An 18,856-nucleotide genomic window follows, 5' to 3' on the forward strand; every position below is an offset into this window, starting at 1 on the left:
ATGGGCTGCAGGGGAATCTCTGCTCCAGCACCTGGAGCACCTCCTCCCTGTCCTTCCCCACTGATCTTAGTGTCTGCAAAGTTTTTTCTCACATCTTCTAACTCCTCTTTCTGGCTGCAAAAGCTGCTGCTCCTTTTGTTTTTTTCCTTCTTAAATACATTATCACAGAGATACTACCACTGTCGCTGGCCTTGGCCACTGGCAGGTCCGTCTTGGAACTAGCTGGCATTGACTCTGTTGGAACTAGGGGAAGCTTCTAGCAACTTCTTGCAGAGGCCACCCTGTAACCCCCCTTACCAAAACCTTGCCATGCAAACCCAAAACACAATTACATTCAGTTATATTTTAAAACATTTGTTTAATATATCAGACAAATCAGTTCCTCAATCCAAATGTCACTTGAAGGCAGGATTGAGGTCCCAGGCTTTTTAATTCATGTAGCATGATCAAGGAAAGCTTACTTTTGATCAAAGCAGGAGAAGCTGCATCTGCCCAACTGCAGATGATCAAAGACCTAAGAGTTAGCTGGTGTACTGGGAAACCAAATCTATCTCTCACTAGCGATCTCAGTAAGCTGCTCAGCTGGAAGTGAGGTTGCAATGGGAGACATGAAGGTTACAAAGAAGAAAGTCTCAGTTAGTCAAAAATGGAAAATTACAGAGTGAATAGCATCTCATTTCTGGGCATTCCGTACTGAGATACATGAAACAAGAGTCTTCCCTGAGCACTTGCAGCTTGCGTGGTGTTCAGATACAGGATTTGGAACATCCTGGAAAAATGTTGTAGATTTGAAAGCTACAGTTGACCTGAATGGACATAGAGCAGTGAGTCGTGTATAGTACCCAATACCCTGTGAAAACACAATCCTGCGTGCAGCTGTGCAGTTTGTTGTGATTCAGTTGTAGTCATGTTCCCTATTGTAAAGAATCATGAATTGTTGTGTTGGTTTTCCTGTAGACTTGTGACCTTTGAGGGGTAGGTTATTTAGATTTCAGGAGGGGAAGCAGAAGCAATGCAGAGAGAGGACATTCTGGCAGTGACACATCAACTCTGTTTTATGGATATAAGACATGACTGTCACTCTTGTAAAGCTGAAACATAACCCTTTTCCATAGCAGAAGGAGTAGCGTAGTCAGGTTTGTCACTTATCAGTAATCAAGAGCAGAAATCAAAATAAACTGCACTACACCCGTGCTTCTTAGCTGGATATCAGACTAAGGAAGATGATGGGGAGGACAGTTTCCATTTGTGCTAATTAAGCTTTCTGACAGCCAGATGCATCTTTGTTAACGGGGAACTACGTGGTTTAGAGTGGGACTTAATAGGCAGAAGCAGCACTCAGAGCCCAGGGAGTGGGTGAGACTGATGCTTCCTCTGCGAGAGTGCAGGGGGCTGGTCTTCAAACACTCCCAGCAGGACCAGACCCTGCTGAGCAGAGGAGGGAATCCACAGGCATTCAGGGAACCCATATTCCTTGTGCTAGAGCCTGGTGTTGCGCAAAAGCTGTATCCTGGGAAAGTACAGCGTGAAACACTTCTGCAGGAAGAGGTTGGCTGGTGCTCCAGGGAGCTGCCTCTGCTAATTTGCCTTGGTGTCTGTAGCAGGAGGGGAATTCCTGTGAAGCAAGTAAATAGCATGAACACTCCTGGGAGAAAGAGAAGAAAAATGGGGTTTTTTTGGTCTATTGACTACATACTGTCTTGCAAATTCCTTAATGCTGTGTAGCATCATTAACGCTTGCAACAAGATGCAAGTGCTACAGCATCAGTAGCATTAACACTAAGGAGGCTTAGCATCGAGTTAATTTTAATCGAGCTCATCCTATGGCCCATAGAATCTTCTCCATATTCGGTGCAGAAGTGACACCATTGTCAGTGTCCCCTGCCTTTGCTGTTTCACAGATTCTCCCTCTGCACTTCCACAAGGTGCCAAATGGTGATTTTGCCACTCCCAGTGACTCTGCTGGAAAAGCTGGTACTATTGTGAGAGTTAGAGACTTGCAGGACAGTCCTGTGCTTTTCGAAGCTGTGGGCTAATGGAATAACTCTGCTACAAATGCAATTCTGCCTCATGCATTTCTTTTCAGATCCAGAACTGCTTTCTTTTTTAGCTAATCCTTTCTTCCTTACCCTTCTGCCTCTTTGGTAACATATTCTTTTTAATTTCTGTTTTTGGTTTGTGGAGTGAGTAAACAGGCAATGATCAAAGGGAATCTCTGGGACACAGGAAATTTCATCTCTGTTTCACAAAATGACATCTTTGTCTCCAGTGCCACAGGCTGAAGCCAGCTGTGGCATTCCCACATGATAGCATGTGCTGTTTGACATCTGAGCTGTGGTTCTCTCACTTAGCAGCAGAGCCAGAAATGCTCAGGAAAGATAAAAATACATGTTAATCTAGATTTTTGCCATTTTTATCTGTCCCAAGGCACATACAATGTCTAAGTGATCCTGCTCTAGCAGGGGGGTTGGACTAGATGATCTCTAGAGGTCCCTTCCAACCCCTACCAATTTGTGAATCTGTGAAGTCCAGTTAGGTGAAAGGTGAGGATGAGGCTGATAGCCATTGCTATCACCCTTGCACCCAAAGAGGTAGGAGTTGTGTGTAACACAATAGACATTCAGGCCAAACGTGAATTTTGATGTTATTTTAAAATGACACAAACCCGAAGTATTACATTTCCAATGATAGTTTAAATAAATCTTTTCCAGGAATCTTGTATTTTTCTTCCATATTGAAAATTCAAAAGATAGTTTGGAGCTACAGCCTCATGAATTCCGAGATTTTAAAGGATCTATCAGAACAACTTGCTCTAGCCTTGGTCATAATACCTATTCCTTCAGGTCATCTCCTCGTATTTCTTCATTATGCTCATAACTGCTGTATGGGTATGTGCAGTTCTTAGGTTTTAACACAGACTTCTAATGATAAGTAATGAAACTGATACAGAGCTTGGTTTAAACCTTAAATCTTTTTTATCATTTTAGTACAGTCTCATTGAATTCACTGGACAGGCTGGGCTTTCTCTGAGTAGCTACCATTGTGTTTTGTTTTCCCTTCACTCCAGTCTGATGGTTAAGGTGGAGGAATTTAACCCAAAAAGTAAATATTTATGTCTCTATTTTAATTAAGAATAGCACTGTCATTTGTGCTGTGTCTGAGCATTCAAATCCCTCTCAATTTTTTTGAGAAGAAATTCACAGCTTCCCTTCCCCGCCAAATATACCAAATGAGTAAATCCCAATGAAAAGCTCAATTGCATAGAGGTATGCAACAGTCTCCACAGACAAGATACAACCTCCAGCACTTTGCTTTCCACCTGAGAGCAAAACTTAAGGAACTGGTTTTTAAACTCTCAGCACATTCAGACACCCAAAGGATGGGAACAGGCTTCCATAAGTGATCAGTGCTTTCCCCCTGACTTTCAGTGGCAGCTGCCATGTGCTGACTGCTGGAAAAGGTAGCTGGTCCTTGTTGGTGCCTACAAGATAGATGAACTCTTGTAGAGATGAACAAACTGGACATGGGCAGCTGTTCTACAATCAGCAATGTGTTTTCATGTGAAGAAATAACCTGCCTGTGGGCCCGATAGTGTAGTTTCAAGTTAGGCAGAAATCATAAATGACACCTTTAAGCAAATTTAAGTTGATGTATAAGACAAGTATTCCACTCTAAGGCTTATTTATAATCTTTTTTCTTTTCCTCCTTCAGGTATTTTGAGTTTTATGAAGGGCCTTTGGAATACAACTCTACCAAATGCCTGGAATTACGGCAGGACATCATTGAGGTGAAGGTTTTGTCTATGTAAGTATGAATGAATGTTTGCTAAAAGGTTATTTTTCAGGCAGGATGAAAATGATAACTTAAAAAACATTGTAAAACATGCAAGGCTTAAGAGTTCCCATCAATAGGAATCTCATCAGGGATTTCTGAGGTTCTCTTATATGTGCAAGTAGTCACATTTGAATTTGATCTGAGGTCCATTTGAAAAAAACTGGAGGCATTTCACATATATTGAGGCATTTTGGCCAGGCGCAGTATCACTGTTTAAAATGAAATACAGTGTAATATTATTGGTAATATAATATTCCAGGTCCTGACTCATAGCAAGTGTCCATCTAGCCTAATGCTCTATCATTGACAGTGGCCAGCAGTGAAGGCTAAGAAATGAAGCGAAAAGGTTAGCCCTGATGACAAATACTGGCATGGGAACTTGCTGAGTGGTAGGTGGTGACTCAATTAGAGTAGTCAGAGTGGACAATAGACCTTTCTGTTAATTTGTTTAGATCTTTTCTGAGCCCATTTGTACTTTTGACCTTCAGCAATTTCCTGCAGCAGTGAATTTCACAAGTTAATAACACTAAAAACTAGGGAAATGCAATTCTAAGAAATAATAAGATATCTATGTTTTGTCTTTTTGGTCCTGTATGTACATCAGAAAACTAATGAGTTGAATGAGATGTATCCATGAAGCCATAGACACGGAATCAGGCAAAAAAGTGAGGTTGCCAACGGACCTCATTGGGCAGAGCAAAGCAGGGTATTTTTGTGGTTACCTTTTGCATTTTCAGCATTGCACTGAATTTAGGTGCTTAGGTTATGCCTAATCCCTTACCATGTCTAAACCCAGTGGTTTAGTAATCTTACCGACAATCCACAAGGCTTATCAAGGTCTGTAAAGTGCACTGAGAACCTCAATTGAAAGTCCAGCTATACAAGTGCATAACATTAAGCAAACAAGGCTACAGCAAATAAAATTTTTTGCTCCAGGTCTACATGAATTTTGAGCATGTCTCCCTTGCTGACTTTGTACACAGAAGAATGTAGGTTATGTCCTTGTCTTCTGTATTTGGTACTGGATGAAGGATACACAAGTAACAGCTTTATGCTGATTGCTGACTTGCAGTGCTTAAAAATAAAAAGAAGGATTGAGAATGTGACACTTCTGCCAATGTTCTGCTGAAGATGGGGAATTTTGAATTGCTTTTCTGCATACTTATCAGATGGTACAGAGAATTACTCATTTCTCTTCATCTTAGCCAATAGCACATAGAAGGTAGTAGACTCCTGCTCAGCTGGATAGAGTTAGCCTTACTTTTACGATAGATGACATTTGACATCAAACTCTTTCACTATGCTGGCTTCTTCTGATGTGCTTGCTTCTAACGTGCTACATTTCCTAAGTCAGCGCTTACAGTAATGGAAGATTTCCATGTGCTCTAGTGGGCTACAGAAAGTACAATATGACCTAATTCCTTCCTGTAACTTCCACAGCCTGGGAAATCCTAAGTTCTACTCACTTTAAATATATAATTATCTTCAAAGTCTTTGCTTTATCCCAACATTCAAAGCCCTCAAGCCTAAAGAGAACTCATTAAGGCCTATCAGTCTTGAAGAAATCTCAGACTTCAAAATTTCCCAGCCAGATTATGACATTGCTCCCTAGCTCTAGACATTTGCAAGGCCTTCGTTATCTCTGTTGTCCAAATACAGAAGTATATGTATGAACTCCAAGGTAGAAGTGGTTGGAATTGATGATATCACCAAACACATGCCTTCCTGTATCAGCTTAATAGAAATAGGAGTGCCATTTTTTGATATAACTAAAAGTATATTTATTAACAGAGGGAGAAGGAGAGATCCTTAGGTAAAGAGCTTTTTGTGTCCTCTTGCCATCACAAATGCTTATTCCTATACATATGCTATCGCAGTTTATAAATGGATTTACCAACAGTGTGGTTCTGTAGGATCTCACAGATTAAAATAACCTCACCAAAATATAATGGTAGTTGGCCAAATTAACTAAAGTATCCTCTCTTCCAGTACCCCTCTGCCGGGCCCTTCTGCTAGGTGCAACTTTCCTCCCGAAAGCCGCTGTAGTTGCCAGACACTCATTAGCTTCCCAGCAAACCGTAAACAGACTTTGGTACAGTAGATGCTTCTTGCTCGATATTGCATTTTTTATTCTGAAAAAATGGAGAATGCCTGTCAGAGAATGGAAATCAGTCCCAAACATCTGAAGAGCTCCATCAGTACCTGTGTGTACATGGCTTAGAGTTGCTATGTCTGAGCAGAAAATGAAATAAAAATGATAAATTTTGCACTGGATAGACTTTGCCCTGCCAAAAGCCTACTGTATGGTACCCTGGCTGCAGCTGGTTTAGGAAATGAAGCCCTTGTAATAAAGTGAATTTTTATTTTCTTTCTTTTTATCTTCTAGGGTGAAACAAACTGAATTGTTTGACAGATGGAAGAGCCTACAGATGTGCAAATGGGAGATGAATGTCACAGAAGCTAATTTGTTCAAGTAAGAATGGTCCGCATTAATAAGACTGAGTAAGATTTACTTTAGTTTGAGTTTAGCTTCCTGTAGAGAGATCAAACCTTCATATGGATAGCAAGAGTAAGCATTTTAACACTGTTACTGGTGGAGTACCATCCTTTTGAATAAATACAGACTTTTTTCCTACTTTAAAAAAATCAACAGCAAGAGTGAAAGAGAGCTCTTCTGGCATGTGGGACAGTCTTCCCAGGAAAGGAGGGAATTTTGTATGGGAAAGACTTCTACCTATGATTCAGGCAGAAGTAAGGATAAAGCCAAGACTTAATGGCTGCATGTAATACATCATCCTAACTCTCTGGTCATGTACAATGGTAATATCACTGGTGACACTGCAAAATTGGCCTACAAAATACTGAAACTGGATTTTTTCTGTGGTGTATTAGGTACTGTCAGACCTTGTTTATGACTTCCTTTTTTTAATGGCTTCTCAGCTATTACCTCCTGACTATCTAGATATTTTTTCTGGTCTTTGGAGACCTCTGCAATTTGTTTCTGTAGTATTCTGTCTTCCTTCATGTGACTTTCTCTTTGCTGAAGGTCCTTCATGGTCCTTTCAAGATACAACTTTTGAAATTGGTCTTGTGAAGGTAATAGTCGAATGAAACCAAAACAATATTTGAATATCATCAGCAAAGGACACGTTTGAGTAGGTCTAGAAAAAGCACATTATTTCAAAGTAAGTGGAATATAGACTACTTAAGTCTGTAAGCCACTGGCATGATTCAGAGTTGTTTAAAATAAGGCCCCACAACTTTCTCCAAAATAATCTTGCATGATTCCAGGAAATAGCTGTTGTGAGTTAATGAGAGAATGTGAGAATGCATGTGCTGAGTTAGCCATTAACATCTTTAAAAATAACTAATTGTTAGTCCCAGGACCATTGCAGTTTTTCCAAAGTGAGCTCCACACACAAGTTTTTTACTGATTTTTTAGTATATTTTTTTCTGGAAATTACTGGATGGGCATTTATCAGAGCCCATTTTGAAGACAAGAGCCATTCAGGATTAGAGCCTACTATCTTAAAGATGGCTTGGAGTAAGAGAACTGATGATTGTGCCCAGGGTGCAAAGAGCACACTGAAGTATGGAGAGGAGCACACTGAAGTATGGAGGCCAGCCCAGAGGTGGGAGTAGTGAGAAAGGACTATCTAAAGGCCATCAGGAGGACCATCACTCTCTCAGGCCACCAATACCAGCACATTAAACAAAGAACCCCTCTCCATCCTAGACAGCGCATTGAGAGAAAGAAGAGGTGAAAGACTCCTGTCGCTGGTTATACCTGCCTGCCTGATATAGCACTGCCTAAGAAACTCCCACTGGCACCTAGATGTATCCTAACCTTTGTTAGCTGATTCCAGGAACAATATTCATACTATAAATGACAAAAAAATGTTCAAAGTCAGTTTCATTTTTGTCTTATGGGACAGAGACTTTAGTGTGTGAATGTGTGGGGAAACTGTAGTTCCTTAAAAGCAGATCAAAGTCTCTGAGTTTGGAGGTAGACTAGTAGGAAGTTAAAAGGAGGTGGTCTGACAACACTGAGTTGTGGGCTTTTGAACTTTGCCAGTTCTGGGCCATCAGGTGAGATGGGGAGAATCCAGCAAAAGTTAAGTGGCGGCTGCTTGAACAGCAGGGAGGGAGGAAGCACAAAAATCACACTAGCTTTTATATGGACACTAAGGAAAGCTGTTTCCTCAACAGTTTTTTCCATCAGATATCAGACATTTGCATTGAGGAACCTGCCTCTGGAAAACCAGTTGGACATTAGATTAAAGAACAACATCTCTTTCAGTTCCTTAATGGAGAACTAATGCAGAGTTTTTTTCGTATCTCAAATATCACAATTCAATTCCACTACCTGCTTGTAATTATTTAACAATTTCATTATTAGAAATTATTCATTGACTTACTCAGTTTCAATTACTGCCTTGATCTGATCATCATATTGTGTCATTCTGCATGACTCATATAATAGTAATTGGACATCACTGAAATGTTTGCATAATTCTGTATTTGCTTTCTGGTACTTGTAATAAAACCCATAAAGAAGACCGGCTTATTCTTCCAACTCATAATAAGGCCACATACCCCGGAGGCAAGGTATTTAATCTAGGTTATTTGAGAGCCATTTGGCTTTGTCTTCATGTTTGTGCATTTGCCATGACATGTATTTTTCATTAAAAGTATAAGATGCATTGACTGAGAAACAAACTGGCACTGGAGTAAGAGTAAGCTGAAGTCAGGGCTTTCAGATCCACCAGTAAAAGGACAAAAACTTTCAGAGAAATATGGGAGCTAAGGAATGGACCTCTATTTCCTATTTAAATTTCATATCAGAGCTGAATGTGTTTTCTCTCATGATAAGAATCCCATTTTCGAGATTTCAAAACAATTCTTGTTTACATTGGAATACCTGCCATATTGTCCCAGTGACAAAGCAAATTTTGGCCATTTGTCTGAGATTTTGGAGTTGTAGTCATGACCAATCTGCCTGGCACCCATCTGTTGGGGCCACATCATCTTCCTGACGCACATATGCAAGGTCAAAGGCAAAAGTAAGACCTTTAAATTTCTTGTGTAATCAAAGTGTCCTGTGCTCCATAGTAGTCTGATAATAAATGGGGTAGGTCTGTCTTTAGGTATCTCTGTGTTTAAGTACCTGCCCTGCCAAGCTTCTGCATCTGCAGGTGAATACTTTAATGCCTGCATTTCCTGCCCAATGATGAGTAAATAATTTACAAAAGTGGAAGACTTCTAAAGCAGAGAGCAACTAATTCATTGGGATGATTTCCCCAGGATATTGGGGGCAGAAGCTCAGCTTTGGGCTCTGGAGCAGGGCAGAATTTGCACACCTGTGTCCTGCAGCCTAGAAGAGATAGGTACAGAGATGTCATTTCTTCTGTGTTATTTTTTTTTTTTTTAACCATACATTACTCAATCATGGAAAATTTCACTGAATCTGAAATTTTCTAAAGGAAAATCCAGCAAACCACCATTTTACCCCTCCTACAGCTAAGAAGTTTCTGTTTACTGAAAAATGCCTTGTTAGGAGTAATAGTAATTGCAAATCCTAAAGCAATCAGCTCCTTGATCTTATTTCTCTCTTTTTCATTTCACAGGTCAACTTTGTCGAGGTGTTGCAATGCACCTGCCTTTCTGTTCACCACCCAGAAAAATACTCCCTTGGGAACTAAACTGAAATATGAAGTGGATACTAGTGGAATCTTCCATATCAACCAGGAAATCTTCAAAATGTTTCCAAAGGTGCCTCATGCCTCTGTCCATTTGCAGAATCAACTTCACTCTACTTGCTGCATTAGATGCTATCCTATAGCCAAGCATTTAGCAGCTGGCTCTTTGACATTTCTACAAACTTCATTGCATATACTTTGAGAATGTTTATTTTTGACATGATATTTTAGCTGATTATCCTATTTTCTAGTGGTCATCTGCTCTAGTATTCAATATATGTGTATATATATATATGCATTCCTGCAGAATATTACTGACCTAGCAGCAAAGTGGCTAATGAAATAACTTAAGAAAGCTGAATAAAAGGGACACTTACTGATCAGAACTTTTAAAAAGTACAATACTCACATACAATAAATACAACATTTGGGGTAGATCTGCTTTTTAGGGGCATGATTATTTTATAATTGATAGACATAATGACTAACTGTTTTTATACTTATTTCTGTTTGCAGCTTATCTGTGAACAGGCTGCACAATTTTTAAATAGTTTCATCATAATGATTATTCAAAACCTTTTCAGCGAATAATCCTTGACCTGAGGGTCATTCAAGTTTATAACCAGTGGGCAATTCCCATTGCACATAGTGACTAATGTGCAGAAATGGGCTTAAGTGACTACTGTTTTATCATCGGGAACACCTCATTAATTTGGAATTTATGAATGGCATATTTGGAGGGAATAACTGAAATTCATCCCTTTCAGAAAGTCAGAAAAATATTCAAGTACTTAGATTTGTGTCATTAACATTGTCCTTCAGGTTCTAACCACTTCTAATCCGTTTGCTTTCAGAGCACTACTAAGAGGTAGGGTAGTGCTGTTATCTAAATGTGCACATGGGGAACTGGGGCAGAACAGGGAAAAGGCTCAGATCCAGGAAAGCACTTTGGCATCTGGAGATGTGCAAAGAATGCGTACATCTAAGTCCAGGAGTATAATCCTCAAACACCTGCCTGATTGTGTGGATGAATGCATGAAAGACTAGACACTTTTACTTTTACTAGGAGTGTCTTGTAGCTGGTGCTGTATTTATACAGGTATGCCTTGAGGATGCTTTGCAGGCTCTATCTCATGCCAAAGTGCCTTTGGGGTTCACTGGGCAGCACCTATGTGGTCAAAGCCACCTTCTGCCTAGGAGCAGGGCTGCAGCATGGCCAATGTAGGAGATAAAGGGCTGAAAGCATGGGAGCAAGACTCTAGGGGCAAGAGCTTTGTGCTGAGTGCAGAGACCTGGGTTCTGATCTCCCTGAAAGGGACTGGCAAGGCATTTATGTTAAGAAATCACTGGATAAAGCACAGACAACTCTATAATGCCTCTCTGTTAGGCAGCTGCTGCTTTTCTCAATCAGGTGTAATTGCATGCCCTTTCGCTTCATGGTTTATGAATGCTATGGAAAGATCCTGGGAATAATCACCTAGAAATGTCATGCCACTATTCTATCTCTCTGTAGTTTGTGCTATGAAATTATTGATAAAATATGTATGTACCAAAACAAGCACTCTCATGCTTATATAAGCACATCTCTACATATTTATAAGGTGTAGCGCGACTCAGTTCTGCGTCACAGCCCTCTCACCCTAACGGCCCAGTTCTGTTCTCAGAGATGTGATTTTCACTCTCTCTGGCTTTGGCAGCAGCTGCAAGCCTGCATATGAAGACAGGATTTTGCCCGAAGATTGCCAAAAGATGTTTCCCACATGAGTCCAAAAAGGTGCCTGACCAAAGCCTCTAGGCACTGCTGGTAGTACAAGTGCTAATTAATAATCATTAATGCTATTAGTACAATCCGTGGTAGCAAGCACTAAAATTTGGGTTAGCTTCTGATAAGTAGCTTTAATGTACGGTCTGATTTAGAGAGACTTCCTGAGCTTTACTAGCTGCTCTGGGACTATGCGTACAGGCTTCTCAAAAGCAGGACATCAGAGCCTGAGGAATGAGCAGTTTACACTAATTTTATGGTTCATGCCCTCATGTGGAAATCAGAAGGGAAAGCAAGCTTCTAAAATTACTTCTTCAATTATTAAGTCTGGACAAAAACAGGTTATTACTTTTTTTCTCTCTGAGTTAGTTGTCCATAGCATCTCTATTTGCACAGAAAACAATCTCATTCATTTATGTACACCATGGGAATATTGCAGGCCAGAATCAGCGTCAACTTCCTATGATTAGTGCATCTGCAACAAGATGCAGGTGCACAAAAAAAGGAAAAAGTGAAAAAAGAGACTTGTTGCCTCCATGTTTCGGGATATTTAACTGTTTCCTTGCTGTGATGTTGCAGGATATGCCGTACCACCGCTCCCAGTTTAAGAAATGTGCGGTGGTTGGAAACGGAGGAATTCTGAAGAACAGCAGATGTGGCCGGGAGATTGACAGTGCAGATTTCGTGTTTCGGTAATCACCACAGCACCATTTTTCTTTTTGCCTGTTTTAATGGCAATAATCATTCACTTATTGACGAAGTTTGATGTCCTCATTCAGGACATCCCTGGTTACTCAGGTTGTGAATTTGTCCTTCTGTGGGCATTAGCCCAGGAGTGGTGTCCTGTGAACGTGGTCACGATTTTAAGGGGCAGTTCAAAACCAGACATAGAACCTCTATTGCATGACAAGCAGCTTGGCCAGATGTTAATAACTCCATGCTGTGCAGCTCATGTGCCTTGGATGTGTGTTTCTGAAGTGGTGCAGAGCTCAAGTGCTGGATAATAGGAGTTACAGTAATTAGTACTGTAGACCTCAGGGAGTGCAGAGACGCCTAAATAACTTTGACGGTTGAGTGTCTTCACATTGTGCTCCCCACCACATGTGGAGTTACCCAGGTTTTGCATAGACTGGGATGTCCCATGACTTGTGTCTCTGGATAACAGAGTTTAGCAGCACTTTTATCATCCTTAATATATATGGGAAAGACTTTATTATTCATATGCACGACTAATCCTTTTCTAAATCCTGTTAAGCTCTTTACCTGGGTCATGGCGTATGACAGCTAACTCAGAGATTTATGACCTGTTCTGTAGAAAAGAAAAATCTTTTTGCTTCTGTTTGACTGTTTTCTGATCTTGCATCTGTTGCTGTCAGTTTAGAATAACTGCATAAATCAGTGAATTTCTCTGATTTCACACCAGCAAAAATTACACCAGATTTTGGCTCATGGCATTCTTAATTTAACTTGGCATCAAATGAGAAATGAAATTTTACAGGTCTCGTCTTTACTATTCATTGTTTTCAGACCCTTGTGTCTGCCTCTTGTGCCCACTTTATGGAAAACTACTGTCTTAGTTTTAATCTGTCCAGGCTTCACATAATTTGCTTCTTAAAAGCCTAGTGTACCCCATATACATTAAATAATTATTGTAGATTCCCTTCTATTGTGTTGGATCACAGTATCAGTATGGTTGAAAGAAGCAGTACATGTGACACATGGAGATGACAAGCTGTTGAGTGGAAATGGAAATATGGGCAGCACAAGTCATCATTTATGTATAAGAACTTTTGGTGGAGGTTCCTTTTTACCACTGTCTAGTGGTTTAACCCCAGCCGGCAGCTGAGCCCTACGCAGCTGCTCAACCACTCTTGCCCAGCTGGATGGGGGAGAGAATCAGAAGGCTAAAAGTGAGAAAACTCATGGGTTGAGATAAAAACAGTTTACTAAGTAAAGCAAAAGCCATGCACACAAGCAAAGCAAGAGAAGGAATTCATTCCCCACTTCCCATGGGCAGGCAGGTGTTCAGCCATCCCCAGGACAGCAGGGCTTCATTACGTGTGATAGTGACTTGGGAATACAAATGCCATCACTCCAAATGTCCCCCTCTTCCTCCTTCTTCCCCCAGCTTTATATGCTGAGCATGACGTCATATGGTATGGAATATCCCTTTGGTCAGTTCGGTTCAGCTGTCCCCGCTGTGTCCCCTCCCAACTCCTTGTGTACCCCCAGCCTCCTTGCTAGTGGGGTGGGGTGAGGAGCAGAAAAGGCCTTGGCTCTGTGTGAGCACTGCTCAGCAGTAACAAAAACATGTCTATATTATCAATACTGTTTTCAGCACAAATCCAAAACATAGCCCCATACTAGCTACTGTGAAGAAAATTAACTCTGTCCCAGCCAAAACTGACACACCATGTTACTCTTCCTTGGACTGTACCACAACTGACTAAAAAGAGCACATCAGATCACTACAGAACTTAGAATTTAGGTTGATTTTGGTACCAGTAGTTAGTTAAATAGAGGCTTAAGTAGAACTGAAATATGAATAAATACGTCAGTACTTGTGCAAAATCTGCCCCCCTCCCCAGTTCATCATCTCCAAAACATGTGGAACCAGCATTATGCACAAAGACATGCTGGTATTTAAGTGCTTAAGGTCTGCTGGCATCAATTTTAAAGTAGAGCTTGTTTTTAAGATCAGGTCTGACCACATCCACTTTCCAGCCTAACACCAGTTCACCAAACTGTCAAGAATCACCATCTTGGTCACCAATGAAATAATTCTTTAAAATTCGAAAACTGCCTATGGAGCACTGCTAACATTCAGTGATACCTTCAGGACACCTGGGGAAATATTTTATTGTTAGGAAGCTTGTGGCCAGCAGGATGCAACCAAGACTTTTCTATGAAATAAATTCTGATAGGAATTAATTATAGTACAATAGAATATATAAAATGCACAGACATTAATTGCATTTACTAGTTGTTATTGTCTATCTCCATCTACTGGCCAGAGTACAGATCTCTGATGAAACCTTGGGTGCATTTAGAGATGGGACTACTCTCTTTGTAGGGATGAATTTTTGGAGTCTTATGACAAAAGTACAATTTTTGCAGGTGTATCATTTTTATAAGGAATTATTCCTTTCAACAAATACAGTCTTTCTGAATCCTGGTGGGAGTTTACTCTTCAAAAATATGGAAGCTGAGTATTGGAAAACCTGTTTCAAATATAATCTAATGAGCGCAGTGCCGAGTGCTAGGTGGAACTGAGGATACTAGAGGACATCAGAAGGACATTTCATAACCTAGCTCAGTGCTGGAAATAGCATTTCCTATGAGAAGGATAGGTGGCTGAAAAAAAATTTCTCTGACCTGATAAAGAGGGACTCTCTGGAAGGTAGATGTGAACCTCCTGAGTCTGAGAAGGACTTTGAAGGATATTTGTGCATTCTTCTGCTCTCCCACTTGCCCTCTCCCTATGACTGAGAAATTATACTGGCAGCTGAACTGTAGTATTGTGAAAACAGTAAGCATCTCTTACCCTAAATACCTTCACAGTTTTTACCTATTCAGCCCTGATCTTCAGAAATATGGAAGCTGAATATTAAGCTGAAGGAGGGGATATTTAGATTAGATATTAGGAAGAAATTTTTCACTGTGTGGGTGGTGAGGCACTGGCACAGGTTGCCCAGAGAAGCTGTGGATGCCCCTTCCCTGGAAACATTCCAGCCTAGTTTGGACGGGGCTTTGGGCAACCTGGTCTAGTGAAAGATGTCCATGCTGATGGCAGGGGGGGTTGAAACTAGATGATCTTTGAGGTCCCTTCCAATCCAGGTCATTCTATGATTCTATGGAGATGTTTAGAAATTAGGCACAGCAGTATTTCTGAGATGTGGGCATCTTAACAATGATGGCTTTTATTGAGGCTTGTAGATCACTTCAAAAACTTTTCAAAATGTCAGCAAGTATCTAACGCTAGCTTAAACTGAGTGTGAAAGTAGTTTCAAGGCCACTTATGTTACCTCTGAAAACACATGCTCAAGCTTTTTTTTAATTTTAGCTGGATTTCCTATGGAAGTGAAGCTTGTGTGTATGTGTGTGTGTTTCAGTAACTTCTGCATCTCTCGAGGGATGCTCTAAATTTTGTGAGATGATGAATCCAGGTCAAGGCCAAGGTGAGTGGAGGCTGGGCAAAGTCAAGGTTTGCAAATCTTCACAAGTTTGCTCCCAATAATTTTGACATCCTCTGGTGAATCTGTAGAGTCAGAATTGCTGCTCTTACACTGCGCTGGGAGATACTTATAAAGGGAAGCAGATAGTCTTGGATTAATTAGGACTGGATTCATTTGTCTCTTAAGGAGCATTTCCCCTAAATTCTTTTGGGTATAAACCAAAGCATGTTAAAGGCAATGTTATAGATATAGTTTATCTATTAATTATTGAATACAGCTCAGCTATTGCTGAGGAAGCCTTTGATTTTATAGGCTGATTGTCCTTGGGGCTTCATCCCATTTCTCATCATAAACTGCCAAAGTAAATAGCAGAACTGCTATTAAGGAAGCAAAATGAGTGAGCATTGGCTACATCTGCAAAAAGGGGTCATCTCTCACAGACTCGAGGAAGAAGACAGGTCTTCATACAGCCCCTAGGAACTTGTTACTTTAATGCACAGTTTGGCCATCAACATGTTTTGATATAGTTTTAAATTCTCAATCTGTTTCTAGATTTGTTGCTTGGAAGAAATGCTTAAATCAATTCTACTTTCTAGTCCTGAAAAGGTGCAAGGAATTTTTTAACTTTCTGACTAATTTCTTTCTTTTATAGGTGCAATTTGCCTCCTATATCTGAGAAATATTTCATGGATGTTGGGGTAAAGACGGATGTCGTGACTGTCAATCCCAGTATAATTACTGAGAGGTCATTTCTGTTTTTTTGTATTTTTATCTCCTATAGCTTTTCCAAGTCTACCTTTCACTACATTCCATTACAGAGAATTTTTTTCTCTATATTACTTTAAACTGACACTACAAATCATACATTTCATCCTGAATTGAAGTTATTAAGAATATGGAATCTGTAGCAACTTACAGAAATGTGTTAAACACTTACACCTGCACATTGATAACGGAAAGTGGGAATCTGATGAGCAGAGCCATTCTTCCCCTGGAAGTCCTGGACTGTGCTGGCAAGCCCCAGGCAAATGTATCGGACACATTAGGGTGGAAGCACCTGGTTCCCACCCTAAATACTTAAATAAAGTAGCACACATTGTCATATGTTTATTAAAAAATGCCAGTTAAACTTTGTAGTCGTGATTGACTGAGTGATTTTAATTTTAAATTTGTTAATACCTTAATGCCATCTTGCTGACAGGTTTGGGGTACATGGGGCCAATTCATGCTTTACTTTCTTGCTGAGGGAATGTGTTTCTTTTCTCAAGCAACGTAAAATCATTGCTTGCATTGTGAATTTCTTTTAAATTTTACAGTTAGACATTTATGAAATGTTTTTGCTCTGCTTTGTGATTTACCACTTTTTTGTACAGTTCTACATTGCATAGTGCACTACATAGCTGACCGAAACTTGGAAAAATACTCTTATACTTCTTATAATAAAATGCAAAGCAAGACATGATCAGAAATGTCTACAAAGTTTGTCCACTGTTTAGTGAGTGTATTGCCAAAACAGGGGAGAATATGTATTTTTTTTACCCTCTGCATTTTTGCCCTGCGTTTCACACTGATGCTGTAGCTAGAAGTCTAAATATACTCCCCTTGTTAACTGAAATATCATTTCAATTATCTCTGTATCAGAAATGTTTCAATAAAAGCCCATTAGAAGTTTCTTGTCTGCTGGGTCCAGACTGAGTCCACGCTGGTCTGACCATCACTCGCATCCTTTTCCCTTTAGATTTCATAAGCTGGAAAAATGGAGAAAACCCTTCTATGACGTGCTCCAGGTCTACGAGAATGCTTCCGTGCTGCTGCCAGCTTTCTACAACACTCGCAACACGGATGTCTCAATCCGGGTGAAGTATGTCCTGGATGATTTTGAATCTCAGCAAGCTGTTTATTACTTTCATCCCCAGTATCTCATCAACGTCTCACGCTACTGGCTCAGCCAAGGGGTGCGGGCGAAGCGGATTAGCACTGGACTGATCCTGGTGACTGCTGCCCTGGAGCTCTGTGAAGAGGTTCACCTTTTTGGCTTTTGGGCCTTCCCCATGAACCCCTCAGGGATTTTTATAACTCACCACTATTATGACAATGTGAAACCTCGCCCTGGTTTTCATGCTATGCCCTCAGAAATCTTCAATTTCCTCCACATGCACAGCAAGGGGATCTTGCGGGTTCATACAGGGACCTGTAGCTGCTGTTGACAGGGATATTTCTTCCTCTGGCACAGAAGTGTAACAGGAATTCGATGCCTGTGTATGGTGTAGGAGGTTTTATTACACCCTGAGATTATGCAATAATTGTTTGATATAAATTTCCTCAAGGCATTGCATCCCATAAGATCTAGGATACCAGCATCTTCCCTGCTAGCAGAGTTGTGTCTGTAACAGTGTGGGAGAAGCAAAACTCCTCTGTCCCAGGGTACACACTGCCCTGGAAAGCAAGTCAGATAAGAAGCACATTTCCTATAGGTTTAGGGATAAACAGAGCACATTAATACAGTTATCATTTCACTATGAAGAAAAGCACCAAACTTTTGAGGAGAATCGGTGGTGGAGAATTTTAGCATAGGCTGTGTGACTTCACATAAGTTTCTGAATTGAGTACCTTGGGGCATTGCCAGATTTTACTGAAAGCTCTGTTCTCTGGCATTTGGGTTTTTGAAAACACTCTTTAGCATTATAGTTTTAAAGGTAAGTATATAACTTGAGGTCTTTGTTCTGTAAAGTCACAAAGTATTGGTGAAAAATAGCAGATAGATGTGATAGGAATAAATAAGATCACTTTATGAAATTTTTCAGCCAGGATAGAAGAGAATGTTAAACTCCCATTCACAGCAACAGGTAACTGTGTGATCATGGTGTGCAATTGTTTTAGAGTTTCTTTCTTCTTCCTTCTTGTGTCTTATATTTCTGGTCTCCTCTGCTGATCATGTTTTCTTTCCCATTGTTTGTGATGCTTTCCTTCTAGCTAAGGCATGAGCAATATGTGTACTTCCTCCTACAGTGACCATCTCAGCTTCAGATTGGAGTCCTTATTGAAGAAACATGCTTCTTCACACTTCTGCAAGCTTTTCTCAGGCTGAATAGCAAGGAGATTACATAGTTATATTTTTCTGAGTTGATTTTTTTGGTTCAAATATCATGCCATAAGATAGAAAAAGGCATTTCCTCTTTGATTTTTATTAAAGACTTTGTAAGAGTATCTGAATGTTGATTCACTGTGCAGGTTGAGTTAAATACTTTCAGGTATCTGTGATAAATACTGGCAGGAAATGAAGTTAAAATACAGTGAAGATACTTTGTGGCTTGGATTAAAACACTTATTTTAAAATTAGGCATCTCAAGATGTCAGATGTCTTAACATGGCATTTTTGGTATGTT

General features: G+C 40.2%; 1 protein-coding gene across 2 annotated transcripts in view; it reads left to right on the forward strand.

The window, feature by feature from the left end:
- ST8SIA5 (ST8 alpha-N-acetyl-neuraminide alpha-2,8-sialyltransferase 5) overlaps positions 1-18,630 on the forward strand; it is a 43,836-nt gene extending 25,206 nt beyond the window's left edge. For both annotated transcript variants that reach the window (XM_054809186.1, XM_054809187.1), the window contains 6 exons: positions 3,712-3,804; positions 6,221-6,307; positions 9,462-9,606; positions 11,875-11,987; positions 16,123-16,215; positions 17,209-18,630. In XM_054809186.1, coding sequence (XP_054665161.1) covers positions 3,712-3,804; positions 6,221-6,307; positions 9,462-9,606; positions 11,875-11,987; positions 16,123-16,215; positions 17,209-17,677 — 1,000 coding nt within the window. In that variant the 3' untranslated portion in view covers positions 17,678-18,630. The remainder of the gene's footprint in view (positions 1-3,711; positions 3,805-6,220; positions 6,308-9,461; positions 9,607-11,874; positions 11,988-16,122; positions 16,216-17,208) is intronic.
- The last annotated feature ends 226 nt before the right edge of the window (positions 18,631-18,856 follow it).

The sequence above is a fragment of the Grus americana genome, chromosome Z (assembly GCF_028858705.1).
Source record: "Grus americana isolate bGruAme1 chromosome Z, bGruAme1.mat, whole genome shotgun sequence".
Taxonomy (NCBI): domain Eukaryota; kingdom Metazoa; phylum Chordata; class Aves; order Gruiformes; family Gruidae; genus Grus; species Grus americana.